The 22,255-nt window shown below is 42.2% G+C and overlaps 1 protein-coding gene across 1 annotated transcript in view; it reads left to right on the plus strand.

Moving 5' to 3' along the window:
* Positions 1-6,423: 6,423 nt before the first annotated feature.
* LOC124146075 (lysyl oxidase homolog 2-like) overlaps positions 6,424-22,255 on the plus strand; it is a 32,954-nt gene continuing 17,122 nt past the window's right edge. Inside the window, exon 1 of the mRNA XM_046516144.2 lies at positions 6,424-7,090. Coding sequence (XP_046372100.2) covers positions 6,811-7,090 — 280 coding nt within the window. The 5' untranslated portion in view covers positions 6,424-6,810. The remainder of the gene's footprint in view (positions 7,091-22,255) is intronic.

The following is a 22,255-nucleotide window of genomic DNA, read 5'->3' on the forward strand; positions in this document are numbered from 1 at the left end:
CCCGAGCTGACTCGGGGGATTGAGCTCGTAGCGAGGTCGTACTAAACTCGGGGTAACTCGGGATACCTCGTACTGATCTACGAGAGTTTGGGAACTGCTCAAAACAGTCGGGCCGCCAGCCAACTCCTAAGAAACTCGAAACAAACTCGTAACACACTCGTCCTACTCGTAGTACCCTCGTGGCGACTTCGTAGTGCTAGTACATAACTCGTATGAGCATCGTCTGCAAAATTTATTGCCGAGTTGACCGAGTCTAATACGAGCCACCTCGTACCAAAGTCGTACCAAACTCGTCCAGCTCGTATCGAGATCGTATGCAACTCTTAATAGACTCCTATTGGACTCCTATTAGACTCCTATGGGGCTCGTAACACTCGTAGCGTACTCGTGTGATACGTATGAGTCTTAACCGAGTTAGGCTCGGGAGAGCTCGGCAACCACCTCGGCAAAGTGTGAGAGCTGCTTCAGTCGCCTCTTACGGCAGGCATAGTCGCGACTTATGACAAGCATGGGTTGCTGAAGACCTATCCTCACCCGGAGCTTCACGGATCTTGAGCTTTGGTAATATATGGACTCTCTTGAGCATCAGCATGACGTCAGGTTGGCAGAATTACAGCTCCACCACGCGGGCAAGATTCGCCAAGAATAATTCTGTAGATTATTTCAGGGGCGGGTTTTTGTTTATTCACATTGCAATGATTAAGTCAGTGAACATGATGAGCCCATGAATCACCCACATCACAAACATAACTATCCGATGAAAGAGCGGATGTTACTTCGTGTGTAGTATACTGCCTTAACAAATGAATTTATATCATTGTCTGACAGTATATGCCTTTAGAGTCCTGTAAATGTATCTATTCATTTTATTAACCCGGTGTTCTTATCGCTTCCGTGGTGTAATGGATTGAGCATCTGTCCAGAGAGCGGAAGGTCGATCCCCGTCATACCAAAAGACGTTAGAATATGGTACTTGATGTTGCCTTGCCTGGCACATGGTCTTAAGGGAATAAAACAAGGACTGGTCGGCTCGGAGTGTGTATACTGTGTCTGAGTGGGGTACTGAGTGGCATTAGTACGGGCTAGTTCAATCACACACACACACACACACACACACACACACACACGTGCATGCACGTCGCTATAAAAATAACTTGAATGTGACGTTAAACCCCATTTCACCTCACCTCATCCGTTAATAGACCTTATACGCTCGTCTACCATACGGTCATGACCCGTCAACACTGAAGTTGGTCACAGATCTAAGTGTTAGGTATCAATCCTGTGGTCAGTGGAGCGATGATGTCCCCAGAAACTGGACGCTCAATGGTTAAAAGAATTCATTCGTGAAAAACGTCCTGCTGAGGGGAGGTGACCGATCGGTCACTGCGAGGTCAAATTGAAAAACGCATCCTTTCACACCTACGTGTACAAGGCATTGAGACCCCTCGGGGACCCAGGTCAGAATTGGCCCCATTGATCCTAGCAACCTAGATTTGCTTATAGGCGACAATCTGGATCGGTGGTCCGGCTCAGGGACTTGGTTGATTGCGCGTCATCGTACCCGGCGGCGTGGATCGTTTTCCATAATACCAATCACTGGATGGTCTGGTCTACAGGCTGTCGTCACATAGTTAGAATACAGCTCAGTGCGGCGTTAAGCTTTGTTTGTTTGTTGTTTAACGCCGCACTAGGCAATATTCCAGCTATATGACGGCGGTCTGTTAATAATCGAGTCTGGACCAGGCAATCCAATGATTGACACCATGAGCACAATTGGGATACGATGACATGCATCAACCAAGTCTGACCACCCGATCCCGTTAGTCGCCTCTAACGACAAGCATTGTCACCTTTCACGGAAAGCATTGGTTGCTGAAGACCTATTCTAACCCGGATATTCACGGGTCCAGCAAACAAAACTCCCGCTCTACTGTTTGTGTTGAACGTCCGAATCAGCCTTAACACCAGCATGATCTTAGGCGTGTCCTAAGACTACTTCCTTCTGTCATGACTAGTAGCCTTCTAGAGCCTCACCAACAGGTTGCGTTGTATGATCCCCAGGGAGCTGAGAATGAAATTCGAGTGTACACTGATCCATTGACCGGTATATTAATAATGTAGCGCCCTGAGCTTTCAATTTATGAATGGAATTTGGCCCATAAGTGCATTTATTATATGTTTTGAATGATGTTTCTGAAAATTCTGGTAATTAAATGGAAACTTAATACCACCCGCCCACATATCTCTTCACCAGTTGTGCAAACATTTACAATCACACATCAACCAGCACCCCATTACATTAATATAAGTATGTCTTTGTATCCTAACATAAACATTACAGATGAAACAAAATACAGTAAACTACGGTTATAACGAACTCAAAGGGACCACAAATTTTAGTTCGTTATAACCGTAGTTCGTTATAAGCATATATACAGCATATATACAACGAATGGTCGGGACCACAAAAACTGTTCGTATATATCCGCCAGTTCGTTATAAGCGTGTTCGTCAAAACGTTGTTTACTGTAGACAACACCTCACATCTGTATGTGTACGTACAGAATATGCAGAGCATGTGTGTGTGTGTGTTTGTGTGTGTGTGTGTGTGCGTGCGTGCGTGCGTGCGTGCGTGTGCGTATGCGTGTGTGTGTGTGTGTGTGTGTGTGTGTGTGTGTGTGTGTGTGTGTGTGTGTGTGTGTGTGTGTGTGTGCATCTTCCAGGGGCAAGGGTGTTAACGGACAATAAAAGTCCAGTTTTACATCCTTGCCAAACTAAGCTGGAATTTCCAGGCTCGATCACCCGTTTGCGAGGTGCATCAAATCACTTATGTACTTGGATTAAAAACATGAACATATTTGAAAGATATCGTTTGTCCAGCCAAAATGTAACTCCTGAATTCCAGCCAAGTTCAGCAAGAGTGGAAACTGGACTTTTTGGCCAGTGAACGCCCTTGCCTCGGGAAGATGGTGTTTGTGCGTGCGTGCGTGCGTGCGTGCGTGCGTGCGTGCGTGCGTACGTGCGTACGTGTGTGTGTTTGTCAATGCCACGCCCTCGCACCTACATACATGTAAGTCAGATTCCATTCACATGCACCAAGAGCCGGTTCCACGTGTAATCAGAAGTAGATCTCTGAACTCCCTGCACAGTGGTGATAGTGAGGATATCAAATGCACATACGCCGTGGCGTCTTTGAGAGGGTCACACTGACAGATAGGAAACTTCAATATAGCTGACCCAGGAGGTGTGGGTGTTGACAAACAGAAACCTATATCCATGTGAGTGTACGAGTATAATGTCGCTTTTAACAGTAATTCAGTTAAGCCACCGTGTGAAAGCCAAACGTAAGAGACAGCTTGGCAGAGTTACGTCCCTTAGGCGTGTCAGAATCCTATGTCCGTGGGTTTAAATCGTACACTCTCCTTGATAATGTTTCTAGATTTTTAATAATGTTTCTAGGTTTGTCAACCCGTGCTCGTTGGTTTTTCTAAGCGCTGTAAACGTCTAAGACATGCATGACGTTGGGCTCTCCGACGTGATATAACTGAAATACTGTTTAAGCGGCATTAAATGAACTCACTCTCTTCATGTCAGAGCAAACCCAAACATAACACTGTCGATGTTAATCACTTTGGTGAAACGCATAAGCGGGAATGGAGCTGACAGACCAAGATGGATTAATGGGTAGAATCGGTGGTTCGAACCCATGGCAAACGGATCCTGGCAGTTAAGGGACGCAACTCTGCACGGCAATGTGTGGTACCTTCACCATCTGAAGCCTCTCGCTGCTTTTATAAAGTTTAATAGTCAATAACAATCAGAATTTATGTTGCATCAATACAAGTTGACTCAGAATGAAAGAACCGCTTCGTTGTCTAGTGGTTAGAACGCCTCCGCGGAGAGTGGAGGGACAGAGCCCACTGTCACAAAGCGATTTTAGCGCTACGACTATTGTAAGCCGATGTTAAAGTATTGGAGTTACGATCATCTTAGCGCTAAGATTGCTTTGTGCAATGTGGGCCCTGGAGTTCGATCCCCAGCCGTGTCATAATAAGACGTTAAATAGACTGTACTTGCTGTTAACACTGTTTTGCGCTCGGCATTAAGCTGATAAAACCGGCACTGGTCGGGACTATGGGACTAGAACAAGCACCACCCCAAACATCACCCCTCGACACATACCTGCATGCACTTTGGTAGGGGCGGTCGGGTAGCCTAGTAGTTAGAGCGTTGGCACGCAACGCCGAAGACCCGGGTTCGATTCCCGACATGGGTACAATGTGTGAAGCCCATTTCTGGTGTCCCCTGCCGTGATATTGCTGGAATATTGCTAAAAGCGGCGTAAAACCATACTCACTCACTCACTTTGATAAATAAGTGCAATAAACTGGAAAGCAAACCTTATTCACCTCGCGAACCTAAATGACAGGAATGAATCTTTGACAAAATAGACATTACTGTTAACTCGTTGTGATAAATTGTCTTAACATCGAGGTCTCCATATGACATTGTGTCGCCTTAAATAATCTACTGACGTTAAAATTCGTTTATTTTCAGCTTATTCGTTAATCCGTATGTAAAATGAGCTAGGTAAATTTGTATTAATTTGTAAATACCACTTGAAATGAAGAATAAATAGGTAACATTTGCTTTACAATAAATGTATCTTTCAGACGCTTAGTCGAGGGCAATGTAATGCGACGTCAGACATTGGAAGGAGAACCGTTATAGGATCGGGGGTGAAAACACAGACATTCCCACTTTGAAAACTATTTTCTACCCCGAGACGACCACTTCACACTGCTGGAACAAGGAAGGCCAGCCTGTGGTTCACAGCACTTTGCCTGGAAACGGAAATGTTTAACATTGTTGAAGTTCATGAAGACAATGACACGATGGTTGTAGTCACGCCATTTTATTTTTTACCATCCTAGCATATTTTCTATCAGAGAATTGCGTCTTTAATAAGAAACGAAAATAAAGTATTTTTGTGGCATTCTGGGATGTTATGAAAAACAGCTGTGGACGGAGTCAGGCAGGGCGAGCTTCTAGCCCCCTGGGTTTTGTATGCGCGTTTTGTTATACATACAAATAAACATTAGTCCTTTCTACACCAGCCAAAACTGTAATGATCTCATGCAATTATTTGCACCTGTCTTTCTAGCCTCTTTTCTGGCACCACATTTGTTGAAGGAAAACACTACCTGAAATCTTAGTCACCTGTGCGGTTTTGTCCTGGGTGAAAAGTTATCTATTTACGGGGGATTTCACTTTGATGTTGTTTTTTTTTATCATGCAATGCTTTGTTGAGGCGAGGATTAGGTGTAAGCGAGTGGAAGTAAACAGAAGAAACAGCAAATCTTTACACAACGTCTTTTCCTATGTTTACATGTATATTTGATTATTTATTGAATAACAATATGCATATGCCTTTTAATCCACAATTGATATTTAATATTTAAAATTATGATTAAGAGAGGGTAGGTAGAAAGATTTTTTAGAAAGATTTTTTTTTGTGTGAGTCAAAGTTAAAGACAATATTACAGCCATACAGCGATTTGTACTATTTATCTGTTTTATTTGAATGATGATATCTTTTTCAAAAAACAAGCCACACTTTACATGGTAAACACATACCCTTACCTGTTGAGTAACAGATTCAGTAACCTAAATCACACCACTCATGGCTAGACATCAGTATTGGTATCAAGTACCTCAAAACATGGTAGATCCGGACACTGTTAATCCGTACACCCCATCTTCCGAACAGTTACTGCTTTGTTTTAAATATTTTTTATATGTATACAAAGTTGCATTACAAGGAATAGGCTAGGCTAACACCGTGTCCATATACACATTTCTTTAAATTTAATGTTTTTTAATTTTTCTCCCGCTTCTGCTGTTTTCATAGTTTGATCTGGACTTGCCTTGGCTATTAAATAAAAATGACTGTGGAATATATATATGTTTATATTCCGCAGTCGTGGCGCGGGAATAAGACTGGGTTGAACCGAATGATTTCAGCGCGAACGCTACCGTCCGAAGTAAATGGAATTCACTGTTTATGATATATATCGATATATAGCTGTGCACTGTGAGAAGGGATAACATGATAACGATAATGTGTGTAACAGCATATATACCAAAGCCGTTCAAGAGTCTACTACCAGTGTAGGTTGGTGAGTTAGGTGCTGAGCTACTCCGCTATAAATCTATGAATGGGGCTCGTTATATTTTTACGACATTCTGTCTTAAACAGAGCCATATCCGACCTTTCTGAATATTGAATTCATCATTCAAAACAATGTATTTTCTAGGATAGGGCGTGGTTGGGTGTCTCGGTCCACAAACCTGTTTATCATCCCTCACAGTTGAGCACCGTTGGATACTTTCTTGTATAAGAATGTCTTAGCAAATCCGTTCTCGTATTACCCATACTACGGAGGGAGCAGGCGGGCCTACCACAAATGCAAGGCATCTAAATTTAGTGTGCTGCTGAGTGGTGAGGGGAGGAAACTGGTCGCAGGAATGTCATGGCGAGCAAACCGAGATAATAGCTGGACCATCGTATCATGAAAACAGGCAAGAGAACTGCTTACGCAACGGAGGTGTGTCTAAATAGTAATTACTTTCATTGAAAAGATTTTTTTCATTGAGACCTACCCAACTCAAGCCAAACGTCTGCTCAGTTCGGTTGAAGAACGCGCGTGAACGTGTCGTCTGCTACTCCACTGTCGTCTGCTTTCTGTACTGTCGTCTGTTAGCCATTACTGTAAATACCCGAGATTGGACTGAAACAACAGGAAAATGAATATATACAACTGTGTATTTTCCTGTGTGTGTTTTCTGGTGACAATATGTGTTGCCTTGGGTCGACGACGGGGGCCACGCTTTAGGAGCGGCGACGTTCGTCTTGTCGGGGGCAACGAAAGTAATGAAGGGACAGTACTCGTTTATCACAGACATTCTTGGGGCGCCATCTGTGACAAAGAATGGGACTTCAAGGATGCTGATGTCGTCTGCAAAGAGCTCGGGTTCTTGGAGGCACACAAGGCTACATATGGCAGTCAGTTCGGAAAAGGCTCAAGTAGGTCATTTCTGATTATTATTATTAAGTAATGACAATTCTAAAGAATTGTTTGAAGAATTTCAATAATTGAATGCTTTAACGTCATCCAAAAACATCTCCTCAGTTAAACTCATTGTCACGACCAACGACATCAATAACAATGTCGTTTTACCTTCTGTTTCCAGCAACGTTATCTTTGCCCCTATTGTGAACATATTGTTCACCATTATCGCAATCCAATTATTAAAATCACAAATACTACTCGCAACAGCTTAAGCACAAAAAGGTCAAACCGTTAGGTACCATGAAAAAATATGGATACGAACATTTCAAAGGAAGTCATTGAATATTTCGAATGATGAGCATTGCCTACCCCACCGCTTTCAGTGCGCCTTATATAATGGACTCTGCTTTCAGAAGAAATGGTTTGTGACTATTGAAAAGGTTTTGTCGCTTTCATTGTTATTCAACTACAACATACAAAACAGCCAAATATGTTTTTCTTTGTTCAAATGTTTTTTTTGTTTTTCATTGAGACTTATTTTTAGGGTTTAAGCAAACTTTACAACGGAGTACCTCTCTGCATTTGCTAGAACTCATAAATTGCCATTTATCCCCCAAAATGTACATATACATTTAGATTTTGTCTGGTACCAGCCTTTGAAGAAATATGACGTATTATTCCCTTCCCGTCGGAGTATTTATGAGATGCACCACAAACATTATGTTTCCTAAGAAACACCGGACATAATACCAATCGCATCAATAGTCAAATTGCAACAATGTCAACTAAACCACTAGCAACATCAACAACACAACAGCATTAAAACGTCAAAGCATTAGGGGTATTAATACTCGCATTTGATCACTCCTGATTCCACACCAAATAGTCTGATTGTTGTTTGTTGTTTGACGCCCAACACGGCAATATTCCAGCTTCGGGGTGAGGGCCCCACCACACACAACAATCTGCAGAAACTCTATTAACTGACTTACTGCAAACTCTATATAAGAGGAACGTAGGTGTCCATCTCCTAATTTAAATATCCATTCGAGTAGTTTTAGCACACTGCACTTTGGAAACATCCAAATTTGGCTGATTGCGAGTCAGCGTTTTTGCGAACAAAAAGCAGTCTTTGAGTGCTCGTGTACGTGAATATACATGGTGAACACATCGTTACTGTACTCGTGAAGGCGATTGACATTTATGCACCTGAAACATTACCGAGCACACCTTAATAGAACAGCCTTAGCAGACCAGAACAGCGTTAACAGAATAGAACAGTCTGTTAACAATCAAGCTAAGAATTAAAACTGTCTGTTCTAGTTTATGTGCGCAACATTATACATACGTGCTTGATATTAACTCATAGTCAATTCGAACAGACGTGATTTGTTAAAGCGAATATGTAAACAAATTGATACACATATCAAATAAAAAAAATCGAACGGAATACAGAACACAATATTCACACGTACACACCAACTTGGGTCACGTGGGCCGTCGTTTGTCTCTGGCTATGTCAACACCGTCAGTGAACGTAATGACGTCACGTCACAGGTGGCCGTCTATGGCGACGTTGTAAGACCACGTGGGTCACATTATTTACCAGCCCACTCCCACTCTTTAATGTGCGGAATGTCGGAGGCCACGTGCGTCCTGACATCTATCAAAGAACATGTTGTCGATTTCACAGGAGGGATCTGTTATATAACTGATTTGACCCGCCTGGGCACGTCACTTTGCATTAATGTCGACAGGAAAAATTAATCGGCTATAAACGTTCCTGTTTTCGATTATTTTTCATTATGAAAAACGTTGGAATGTCAAGGGACTTACTCAAATGGTTTGCATAGTCTGCGATTTCATTGTATGCAAACTATGCATATTCTCCAGTTTCGTTTTGTGTGCTTATAGATAAGATAATATCAAGTTTCATTAGTGGCCCATTAGAGGAACAGTCTCACCGACAATAGTGAGTGAGTGAGTTGGGTTTAACGCCGCATTATTCCAGGTATATCACGACGTGTGAGCTTAATGAAAGAGGAATGCCCGAAGTTATGCAGGTCTCAGATGATTACCACTTTGGTGAAACCCACGAACAGTCACCGACAATACCAAACATGTATATGAAAATAATACAATAACAAATATTCAATATTACTTGGGTCAAAATGTTTTGTTTGTTGTTCTGTAGCAATATACGAGTATATTCCATCTAAGTATTGGCATGTAAAGAATCGAGTCTGGGCGAGACAAAACCAGTGGTTGATGTTATGAACAACATTCCACCCTGTCGTATCATCCGCAGCCCGACAAGTCACCGAGTCTGACTACCTGTGAAGATCCGGGGTAGAATAGGTCTTCAGCAACCCATGCTTGCCGTAAAAGGCGACTATGCTTGTCGTAAGAGGCGACTAATGGGAGCGGGTGGTCAGAGATGGTTGATACATGTCATCGTATCACAATTGCGTGAATCGACGCTCATAATATCAATCACTGGGTTTTCGGTTCCAGACTCGATTATTTACAGACCGCCGTCAAAAACTGCTGAGTGCGGCGTTAAACAACAAACAAACAAACAAACGGAGTCTGACAAGGCAACCTTGTTTAGAAAAATAGAGTGCCCAGATCTATAGATCTATTATAACCCGGATCAGAATCCCATTCACTTGATTATTCTGAAATGTTCATTGTTAAATTCGATCTTACACAGTGACAAAAATATACTATCACCGGACCTTCAGTGAGAAAAGAATTTAATCTACACGAAAAATCGCGTCTGTATTTCTGATGGAATTATACACAGCTGTTGTGAAATTTACTTACGAAACATAATATTGTCTTTATGTAAACCAAGTGTGGTTTTACAGCACTTGGCGGAACCACCCATTGATAACGGTTATACAAGGTGGTTGTGGGTACTTGAAACCTTTGATTACTTGCCGAACACTCTGTAACATAATCAGGCTGCGGGTTTCCCATGAGCCACGACGTTAAAAAACTTGTAAGAATTAAAAGAATGTCGTCCAAAAGTACAACCATTGAACCAAGTGGAGGTTCCCACCCATCCCTTTGACATGCATGTTCTTTTGCACACACCATGTGCAGCAAATATAAGCTTAGATGCAGGGAGGGAAATTGTTCAAAATCAAAATCTCATTGACATCAATAGAGCAGCGAAAATGCTTCATAACTTATTTATACTCCAACCTGTTGATATTTTCAGTCATAATAAGTACTTTGTTGCAAGGGGCTCTTTTGATAAAATATTAAGGCTGACAATCCTAATTAAATACGTGTTTTTTCAGCTTTAGCTTAAAATATATGTAGTCTTCATACAAAATGACAGCATCCCCCAACTACCAAATGGGCGGTCCCTCAATCTTTATTTATATGCCGCTTGTGTGTTACGTGACAGAAGGATGATATCAACTTGACGATGCAATAACTTCAATGTCAAGTCCAGGAATAGGTGCATCAGGTCTGCAAGTGCACTACATGCATCAAGTAAAACATGTGCAGCAAATGTAATACCAGCAGCATATGAATGAGGACAGCTTATGGAAATAGGGCATCTAAAGTAACAGGACACTTTCCATCTTTCATCCTCAACAACTTGGGACCAGCTGTATAAAGCATGCTCACACGGGGTTTCAGTCACTGTAGCACTAAGATGGCTTTGTGCCTTAGTTGAAGTCTTTGCTGCTCCACTGCCTCCCGCCCTTGTCCTCTTCTCTGTCCAGAACAGGTTATGTGTCTGGTCAACAGCATCTGTCTCAATATTATTGTCTTTTCTTAATGTGGTCGCAACTCAAGTATGTTTCTATTTATCGATATTATCGATATTGTGGCGACATTCATCGCCTGCTTTGTGGATATATCGAGATAGCATAGGTTCCTTGTATCGCAAGCTTGGCATGAGAGTTGACTTAGATGGGGATCCATCATTCCACCAATCTTGCCATCAATGGAGGTATGTACGTACACAGAGATGTTTGGAAAGACGGACAGATAGATGATGGGTATACAGACATCAGATGATTAATGATAGATGTCTTGATGAGGAGGGAGCACGGGTGGCCCAGCGCCGCAATTCGCTTTTCAGAGTTGCGTCCTATGGGATTGCCAGAAACCCATGATTGTGGGTTAGAATCCCGGTTCTCCCCGATTATGTTTCTAGGTTTGTCAGCACCATACCCGTGCTCATGGGTTTCACCAAAGTGGTAGACTTCTCAGACCTCCACATTGACTTGACGCGTTGTGATATGACTGGATTACTGTTCAAAGCCACGTTAAACCGAACTCACTTGATGAACAATGGATTTGTGTAGTAGGGGTGATTGATGGACAGATGGATATAGATGAACAGATGATGTGTGGATGGATGGACGAGTGATGGATGGTAAAAGAACAGAAGAGAGTGAAACACGTGTACGTCACATCAGTGGAGGCAGCCTCTTTGAAATGATTTCCATGAGGCTGTCCTTTTAAATTTAGAGTGAGTATGGTTTTACGCCGCTTTTAGCAATATTCCAGCAATAACACGGCGGGGGACACCAGAAATGGGCTTCACACATTGTACCCATGGCGGGAATCGAACCCGGGTCTTCGGCGTGACGAGCCAACGCTTTGACCACTAGGCTACCCGACCGCCCCCTTTTAAATTTAGAATAATTGCGGCATGATAGTCAGCGCGAAAACCCCCATGCCATGGGTAAACACCCTTGGATGTTTGTTTGGAATTGTTTTAAACACACGTACGGAAATATTACGAAAGCGTCTACACCCTTGCCTAGGAATACAAACAACCAAGTCGGCACTTCATGAATGACCCTTTTTACTTCAGCAACATTGCTTATGTTTCTCTCAATGTTTTAATGTTATGAACATAGACAGATTGCAAATGACCGAATAGCCTACTTTATTTCTTAAAATTCTTTGTTTAGTTGTTAGAAGCAGGATATCTGCATTTGTACAGGCTTCATTTAAAGTCAACATATCGTTTTTTGTTTCAACAAAATCAGTAAACGCGCAATCGTGTTTCTGGTTTGCCATCACTTGATTGTCTGGTTTGTTTAAAAGGCGCTGTTGCATGGCAGAGGTACTTTGGATGTCAAGCAACAAACTCATACATTTTTATGCAAATTGTGTGTGTGTGTGGCGGGTGCTACCGGTAGAGCAGGACATACTTACCCTTATCGCGAACACCTGGCCCCACTTGCACAAAACGATCTTAGCGCTAAGACTATCGTAAGCGTTAAAGTATGGGAGTTAAGATCATCTTAGCGCTAAGATCGCTTTGTGCAAGTGGGCCCTGGTGTCATCACGGATGTTCAGGGATCTGTTCATGTAGTTTTCAGTTATGGTGTGCCTTTTAGGGTCAATGGAATCTGTTTCGTCGGATAATCGAGACAAGTTATTCTCTAGCGTTCACGTTTTTTATTTATTGGACACCTGGATATTGGATATCAATGTCATCATTGTCATAATATACTTACATATTATGACATGTATTTGTGGAATACACTTGGAAAAGGCCAATTGGTACCTTCTACAAAGGTGAGGTGAGGTGAAATGGGGTTTAACGTCGCGTCCAAGATTATTGCACTTATATAGCGACGCGCATGTACGTGTGTGTGTTTGTTTGGCTGCTTGTACTAGTCCGGACTGATGCCGATTTATAGTGCTAGCTCACTGAGATACCATGCCGCAGTTTAACATGAATACCCCACTCAGACACAGTATACTGACTCCGAGCCGACCAGTCCTTGTTTTAGTCCCTTAATGCCGAGCGCCAGACAGGATACAAGTACCATCTTTTAACGTCCTTTGGTATGACGCGGCCGGGGATGGAACCCCGGACCTTCCGCTCTCCGGGCGGACGCTCTACCACAAGACCACGGAGGCGGACCTTTACAAAGGTAATGCATCGCCATATTAGTGACCTGTACCTGCAACAGGTCATGTCTGTGGGCCTTTGCTCGAAATGAATTGTCAGCATGTAATATCTCCAAATCACTCTATTCCTGTCTGCATTGAGACGACTTGAGAGCCAGCATATAAAGACAACTTGTGTGCGGTACGTCACCCTGACGACTTGAGATCTAGCTAAGAAGACAACTTGTGTGTGGTACGTCATAATGAAGACTTGAGATCTAGCATATAAAGACATTTTGTGTGTTGTACGTTACCCAGGCGACTTGAGATCCAGCATATAAAGACAACTTTTGTGTGGTGCGTCACCTGACGACTCGAGATTCAGCATATAAAGACAACGTGTATGGAGTACGTCACCCTGACGACTCGAGATATAGCTAAGAAGACAACTTGTGTGTGGTACGTCATAATGAAGACTTGAGATCTATCATATGAAGACATTTTGTGTGCTGTACGTCACCCTGGCGACTCGAGATCCAGCATATAAAGACAACTTGTATGTGGTACGTCACCCTGACGACTCGAGATCCAGCATATAAAGACAACTTGTGTGTTGTACGTCACCCTGACGACTCGAGATCCAGCATATAAAGACAACTTGTATGTGGTACGTCACCCTGACGACTCGAGATCCAGCATAAAATGACAACGTGTATGTAGCATGTCACCCTGACGACTCGAGATCCAGCTTACATCGACATTCGTGTGTGATACGTTACTCTGACGACTCGAGATCCAGCATATAAAGACAACTTGTATGTGGTACGTCACCCTGACGACTCGAGATCCAGCATATAAAGACAACTTGTGTGTGGTACGTCACCCTGACGACTCGAGATCCAGCATATAAAGACAACTTGTGTGTGGTACGTCACCCTGACGACTCGAGATCCAGCATATAAAGACAACTTGTATGTGGTACGTCACCCTGACGACTCGAGATCCAGCATATAAAGACAACTTGTATGTGGTACGTCACCCTGACGAATCGAGATCCAGCATATAAAGACAACTTGTATGTGGTACGTCACCCTGACGACTCGAGATCCAGCATAAAATGACAACGTGTATGTAGCACGTCACCCTGACGACTCGAGATCCAGCTTACATCGACAATCGTGTGTGATACGTTACTCTGAAGACCAAAAATCCAGCTTCCACCGACATATGGCGTTTGGTGACGACCCGAGATCCAGCAACTCCAAGGTCAAGTTTTTAGAACGTCACGCGAACAATCTTCACACGGGCTAATGGTGTGGACAGGCGGCCTTATTTTAATAGCTACAGGGACAGTCTGTACACTGCTCACTCTTTAATTGGTCCCTCCCTCCCACTCACTCACCCAGCCATCAACTAGTCGGCGGCACCACATACGAGACAATGGTTGACACGGCTACTCCCACTGAGACGAAAATCGCCAACTCAGGAGCTACGTGTTGTCCCGCGCGTGGAGCAATCACATTTTCTCAAAGAACGTCTAGCGTTTCTATATATAATGAGAACTCTTACGTAACTTTACCAGATGGGGAACTTGTAAACGAGATTAACTGTCAAAGACCATACGGGCTAGTGCACACAAGGGAGTCTGGCTGGATTGAGTGGGAGTCAGTCACAACACTCCCATCAGTGGCTCGGAGAATGCTGAGGTTGTAGTCTTGCCATATGACCGGACACACAGTGTTTGCTTTTACAATTTTTCGATGTTTACACTACTTTGATTTACTGCTCTCCAATCAGGGCGTTACCGTTTTACTCTGTTTATCTAGTTATTCATGTTTGATAATCGTTAAAGTTTTACTAATGAATAAATCAAATCTAGCCTGCAGCTACCATCCGCATACATGTCTGGCAACATGACAACACAGTGACATGCTCATCCGCTTAGGCCAATGTCTTGCATTTCTGTCTGTTCCTACACTTACACAAGCCCCTAAATAAAGTCTTCGACTTAGTCAAATATAAACAAGCATGTAATACCCATATCCCCGCCAATATGACATGTCCGGTTGTGTGCAAGAGATATTGTAAGGTTTTCAAGATCTGCTCCGGAAAGGAGCACTACCGCCATTTTCAGTCTAAGTCAAAGACATTGCCATGGAAACTCGAAAAAATTTTTTTCTCAAAACTCCCAGCTATCAAAAGGAACCAGTTCACCATTAGACCTACATATGTGCCAAGTTTGGTTAATATATCTGTCATGGTTTTGGAGTTCTATTTGACGGACGGACGGACAACACCCATTCCTGTGTCCCCCTTCCACCTCGTGGCGGGAGATAATACTATCATAAAGAACCTCGGTGTATTAAGGAAGCCACAAGCCAGTTTAGTCTCAGTGGGTGTAGCCGCGTCAACCATTGTCTGTATGTCAGAGAGCTGAAGAGTATATGAGTATAGGCTGTTAGTGGTGAGAAGGTGATACGAATGTCTAAAAGATATGGGTACACGTGGTACAGCTATAGTGACGTATCTTTATTCAGATATGTCCAACCTTGATTAACTGTCACTCAAAGTCTATACAGCCGAGAGATGGAGAGATCGACTGACCTGTCCGGTAGGTTCATTGTAATAGAAAGATAGAAAGAGGGGAATTCTTTGTAACCACAACCATGGAACGCTGTTCTCTTTGTCACCTTTAGCACAGACGGCAGGACGATGGTATTTTAGTACAGCCGCTCTTAAGGTTTGGTTGGTTGTTGTTTAACGCTACACTCAGCAATATTCCAGCTACATGACGGTGGGCTGTAAATAATCCAGTCTGGACCAGACAGTCCAGTAATTGACATCACGAGCACCGATCCGCGCAATTGGGATCGATCACATGCATCAACCAACCGCGTTCCGTCTTAGCGCAAACGGGCATACCTAAAACAATTGTCAACTCGTTGCGTAATGGTTCACATATATTTCCCCATATATTATTATATATTTCAGATGCAATTAAAAGCACATCGGGAAATGCAGAATTATACAGTATGATTGAACACATTTAGCTGTGTCTTGGGTATATTTTTAGATGCAAGACATATGTAAAATCAACAATTATTTCTCGTGGATTCTTTGACGAAGACCTTGAAATCATACGCGCATTCTGATTGGTTTGTCGTATTTTTCGCACATAACATTCTTCGATAGGGGGGCGAGTCTTCTTGCAGGTTACAGAAAGGGGCGAGTGGTGACGAATGTACGTTGTCAATCGAGCGGAGTAATACAGAACTACTTTAGGGGATTTCCTCAATGTCTAAAAATAACGTCAGATAGAGACGGCATCATCTTGCGATTCAGGCTACGAATGATGCAGACTTTGAAACCAGACCGATCATTATATGTCGGGTCACCGAAATTAAGCGATGTGTTGCCTATCGTGATCTGACAGTGATTTGTTGCTCGATCTCTCAACCATTTGTTTTGTCCAAACGTCATTACTTCCGCGTGATAAAGCTTAAAAAATACAACTGCATGATAAAACACCTAGTCCTCAACCATGACCGTGGAATATATTTATTTTATGAAAAAGAAATAATCTGGAAACGCATACAAAAGCAAGTCTAGCCAGCTCAAGCCAGGGATTTTTTAAATATTTTTAGAGTCAAGAAGGATATTGTGTAATATAAGATTTCAGAGAATAAATGTTAGTCTATAAAACACCTTACAGACACATATATACTATAATTACATATAAGGACCACCCGATTCTATCATATTGTTATAGGGACCACGGGTGGCCCAGTCGTTTAAAGCGCCGCGATTCGCTGTGCAGAGTTGCGTCCCTTGGGCATGCCAGAAACATATGATTGTGGGTTCGAATCCCGGTTCGCCCCGATTATGTTTCTAGGTTTGTCAGCACCATACCCGTGCTCGTGGGTTTCACCGAAGTGGTAACCGTCTGAGACCTGCATCACTTCGGGCTTTCCTCCCACATTAAGCTGACACGCCGCGATATAACTGGAATATTGTTAAAAGCGGCGTTAAACCCAATTCACTCACTCACTCATATGGTTATAGTTAATCTGTCATGGGACATGATAGAAGGGGGTCTGCTCATGTAACTGGACCATGTTTAGGTTCTGCATGGTCACGTCCGTCACTGCCATATAACGTCTATGTTACCCAGGATTCTTGTCACGGTTCCGTCAGTCGTGACATAGTTCTCAGCAGCATGGGTAGTTAATCTGGATTGGTCGGGTGACACATTTTTGCACGGTCAATGACCTGGAATGTTGTCGAAGCAGTCAACGAGACATTCTCCACGGCAGTCTATTGTCGGCTTCAGGCCGGGACAGTGAGACGTAGGTGGCAGTGTTGTTTCAACCTGTGCCTATATTCCCTGTTAGCGAGGAGTTATGTATAGACTCGACATACGACACTTTTTTAGTTTTGAACAATGGCGTAACACCGTTTTCGTCTCTAATCCCGAACAAGAGCAAAGCATTTTTCTCTTCTCGAAACCTAACCATAGCGTTCGGGCGTACCCTTGTCTTTGCCTAGTCCTTGCCAATATACTAGGGCGTTAAACCTATATTTTCTCGAGCCCGGCATAAAAAATGAGTAATCTTTTCTCTTCTCCAGTCATGAATAAAATATTAGGGTGTAACCCTTTCACTCCTGGAGCTCGTGTGCGAAATAGGGCCCTTGTTAAGTATCCATCATCATAAATAACATCATTATCGACCTCTGAACAAAATCCTGCGGCGTAACATTATATCTTCTAGGGCCCTGAACAAGTGCGTACCATGTTTCTCTTCTCTTGAGACACGTTTGGTCAAATGTTTGCTTACCATGGGCATTATTCAACTAAATAAGTTTGTGAGGGAGTTAAAGGTTTACATCTTTACGTCTATTTACGCCGTGGAGGTTGCTGAAGAAGACGCCTGAGTGAGCGAGTGAGTATGGTTTTACGCCGCCTTTAGCAATATTCCAACAATATCACGGCGGGGGACACCAGAAATGGGCATTACTAATTGAGCCCACTTGGAAATCGAACCCGGGTCTTCGGCATGACGAACGAACGCTTTTACCACAAGGCTAACCTACCGCCTACAGTAGAGTAGGTCGTAGACGTGTGTTATTTTGATAAAAGTAAACTATAAAAGGCATGGTAGAATGAACACTATATAACATGTTTTTCACAATCAACGCAGACTTTGTGGATATAAAATAATTCTTTTTGAAAAAGGGTATAAGAGCAGTATGTTCTTATTGCAATAGCAGGGCCCGTATAAAAAGACACTCTGTGGGATGAAGTAGGTTTCAAACGCAGTCATAGGTATGTATTGAACAGGTGTTCAGTCGTACTTCACATGTCTATTATATATATAGCAAGTAATTCCCGTTATTTGATAGTCTGAGCAAGCAATCAGTTTTGCCTTTATGCTTCCATAAAACGAAATATTTTACAGCAAATTCTTTTTAATATGTCACACAAGGCTCAATAGTGTTTTTTATGACTTGACAGTTGCAAGCTATAAATATACTTCTTTCCCATTCCTTCTTTCGTTGCCCGTTTCAGTTCAGTTAGAAATTCCAACTTTTTCATGTCTTCACCCCAAATTCCCGCAGATTTATGAAGACAGTTATGACCCTTTCTGTTTTTGCCATTTCCATCAAATAAAGCGACATATTTGTAAAGGTGTGCGACCAAACATGAACTGGTTCAATTAGATCAACGCCCTCTAGCGGAAATGCCCTACTTTTAAAACGGTCCGCCACTGGCTCCGATGTAATTGAAAATATTGCGTAATGATTGCTTGTCAACTGAGCTGATTGTCAGTAAAAGTATTCTCCAGAGAAATTCCACCAGCGTGCCATTGTGTGACTTGCCCCACGCGACGTAGTGATATGAGAGACAAATATCACACACCGGACTTCTTATACATGCGCGATAGTCCCCAGCTGTGGCAACACGCCACTACATGGAGTCACTTCCGGTTTGAAGTATGCCTGTTACATAAGCAATGCGTGTTCTCGTAGATGAATCTCTCGCAACGATAAAGTACGTGAGCAGGTGACATGTAAATATGTAAACCGGAAATACAACTGGAATGCGGTCCATGTGATAACATTTTGGGAGGAAGTACGTGGAATTTCAGACGGAATCAAAGAATGGTGCCGAAGTAGCATTAACAGGCTTCCTGGGGAACAAAGTATAAAAGTGAAGTAGCAACATCAGAAGATTAAACTTAACTTTAAAACAATCTAAACAGATCTAGAGAGTATCAAAGTACTGGAAAAACACGCTGAAACTACACAGGTCGACGACAAATGTGACATTTCAAACATCAAAAAATGAGCCGTTTGACGTTTTCGCAACCGGAGTAGAGTAAATTTCTTTTCTGCCACAATGTATTTTTTTAACATAAAATCTATTTTATATACGGAAGGCGGTTTAACATCATTACCTTTTTACGCCCTGCTTCTAATATCGAGAGGAAAGGTTCTACAGTTCAGCGCGGCCACGCTCATTCATAGCATGCGTTGGTAAGCGAGCAAGTAAATAGTGTGTTTGCAGAGTCAGCAATATTCTAGCTGTATCAGCTTCAACGGTTACTACAGCCACATCATCGACAACAGCATTATCATCTATATTTGGGTGGCTGGTTTGTTGTTTTACGCCGCACTCAGCAATATCCCAGCTATATGACGTTGGTCTGTAAATAATCGAGTGTGGACCAGACAATCCAGTGACTGATATCATGAGCATCGCTCTCCGCAATTGGGATCGATGACATGCATCAAACAAGTCAACGAGCCTGACCACCTGATCCCGTTAGTCGCCTTTTACGACAAGCATAGCCGCCTTTTACGGCAAGAATGGGTTGCTGAAGACCTATAATTCTACCCTGGATCTTCGCAGGTCTATCATCTATATTAGTTATATTGGCAAACTCAATGAGTTCAGGCCTTGATCAGGAAAACCAACTTTCCATAATGACATCTTACTTACATTTCAAGCACTGATACATTTTTGGAAAAGTGGGGTGTGGTTAAAATACAAATAAAAGCCTTCCCAGAATGGGCGAAACAGTTTGCGTTTGTCAGCCATAAATTACATGTAGTCCATTAATTGTTATTGTCGTTGAAGACATTTCAGTAATAATTTATTTTTTTATATTTTTAAATGTCAACATGATTATAAATATAGAAAAAAACGGTATATGAACATATGATTAATAACAAATATATTTTGCAATGATACAATCATTGGGGGATATTTCTATGATCACTTTTTATTTCATATGTAGAGAGGTGTTTAATAAAAAAGCACAACATATGCTAACAGTAATCAGAACTTCCGGTTTCCGTGAAACTGACACGCTGTGATATGACTAGTATACTTTTCAAAATAGCGTCCACCCCAACGCTCTCACTATCATAACCATAACCAAGTACATTGAAAACTTTCGTGAAGATATCCAATATTACGGAAGCCATTTGTTTTTTTGTATATTTTACTTAAAGTTTCAAGATACCAACTGGAAATTTCAAGATACATACGTTGAAATTTCAAGAAACTCAGCTGAAATTTCAAGATTCATAATTGAAATTTCAAGATATATACTTAGTTGAAATTTCAAGATAATGATCTTGAAAATTTAAGACAATCAGTTGAAAATTCAAGTTTATATCTTGAAATTTAAACATAACATCTTGAAATTTCAATGAAAAAATAAAAAACCAAAAATGGTCCTAAAAGGCTTCCGTACAATATTCTTTAAAAAAAAGTATATTGTTTCAATGAACTCAAATGGAATGAACTCTTGCAATGAATGAAGCACTCGCGGAACCGCCCGTGATAACAGGAAGTGCGGTAGGTTTAGGAGACATTCCTGTGGCATAATGTCACCGAGCTCCAGTACACGCTCGTTACATAACGCGCTGTAAAGAGTTCCCACAACACGATCTGCGCCAGTTGAGATAAGCTGACGCCCACCCATCTAAACCCACAAGATTACTGTTTTAAAACCAAACATTCCGCAGACGGCACCCTAGTATGGTGTTATATACTCGGTGACGTGGTCAATCACATCGTGTTGCAACTAATTATTTTTACCCAAAGACATCGTGATGTAGAAGCAGAGCAGCTGTTTTGTTAATGCTAGGATTACACTCAGTTTTTTCCAAGGAGCAGTTGTTATGTAAATAGTTTGTTGTCAAACTGTTTCTCGCCAGTTTTAGTTTATTGACCTTTCGTCCTTATTTGGTTTGAAACGCATACGCCCGTTTTTTCTCTTTCTATTTTCCCTGACGACTCCAATGTGAGACAGGGCTCATACGTCATTACAAGCAATTAGTCGTTTTAAGAAACGCGATTTATTGCTTCTACGTGCCTGGTGTTGTTTTCTGTAAGCCATATGCTTCTTCCCCCGAACTAATGGTTCCATTGATCAATGTTGGCAGTTAATGCTTTGCAAAGATTGACTGAAAAAAGTATAAGGCGGATTCAGAAAAGGAGGGGACACTTTTTGAGTTCTTAACTTCAGTGTGTTCGAATGTGCGTGCGTGGGTGCGTGGTTGCGTGGTTGCGTGGGTGCGTATGTGTATATGTATATGTGTGTGCGTGTGCGTGTGCGCGTGCGGGTGCGTGTTGATACTACTGGATCCATGTTTGATTTCTAAATGGTGTCGCGCAGCCACAGGGCAGACATATTGTTAAACGCGGCGTAAAATCACACTCACTCACATCAGGACCATTATTCCTTGGAATTGTCGCCATACTGTCTGTTATTTGTTTGGTCTGCTTGTTTATTGACGCCGCACTGAGCAATATTCCAGTGATAGTTGCATTGTAAGGCTGATGACTCAGGAGTTTAACTTTTTCCGGCAAGCATGGGTTGCTGAAGACCTATCCTACCCCGGATCTTCACGGCTCTAGGAAGCATATCTCAAGTTCTCTGTGCATAGATTGTCTTATCCCTCCCACACTGAACCATGACAAACGTAGAATGAATACAAACTTCAAATCGGCTTGTAGCCGTCCCTACTTACATGTACATTTGAGCGTTTCATTTGACATAACACCACCTCTCATCATTCAGGAGGCTCGGGAGAAGTTGGCAATAATAACAAGTTGATTCAAGTCGTTTTCACACGGCTTGTTAGTCAGCTATTCCTATGATGTTTTTTACGGATCAAGAGACTATATTTATTGCTTAAAATATCAAAAATATTTTCACAGAGTGAAGTTACATGTTATAACACGAGGATAATAATACTTCCGCTCCGTGCTACCTTTTTCGGAATAAAGA

The sequence above is a fragment of the Haliotis rufescens genome, unplaced genomic scaffold, assembly GCF_023055435.1.
Source record: "Haliotis rufescens isolate VD_foot unplaced genomic scaffold, xgHalRufe1.0.p SCAF_12, whole genome shotgun sequence".
In the NCBI taxonomy this organism is placed as follows: Eukaryota; Metazoa; Mollusca; class Gastropoda; order Lepetellida; family Haliotidae; genus Haliotis; species Haliotis rufescens.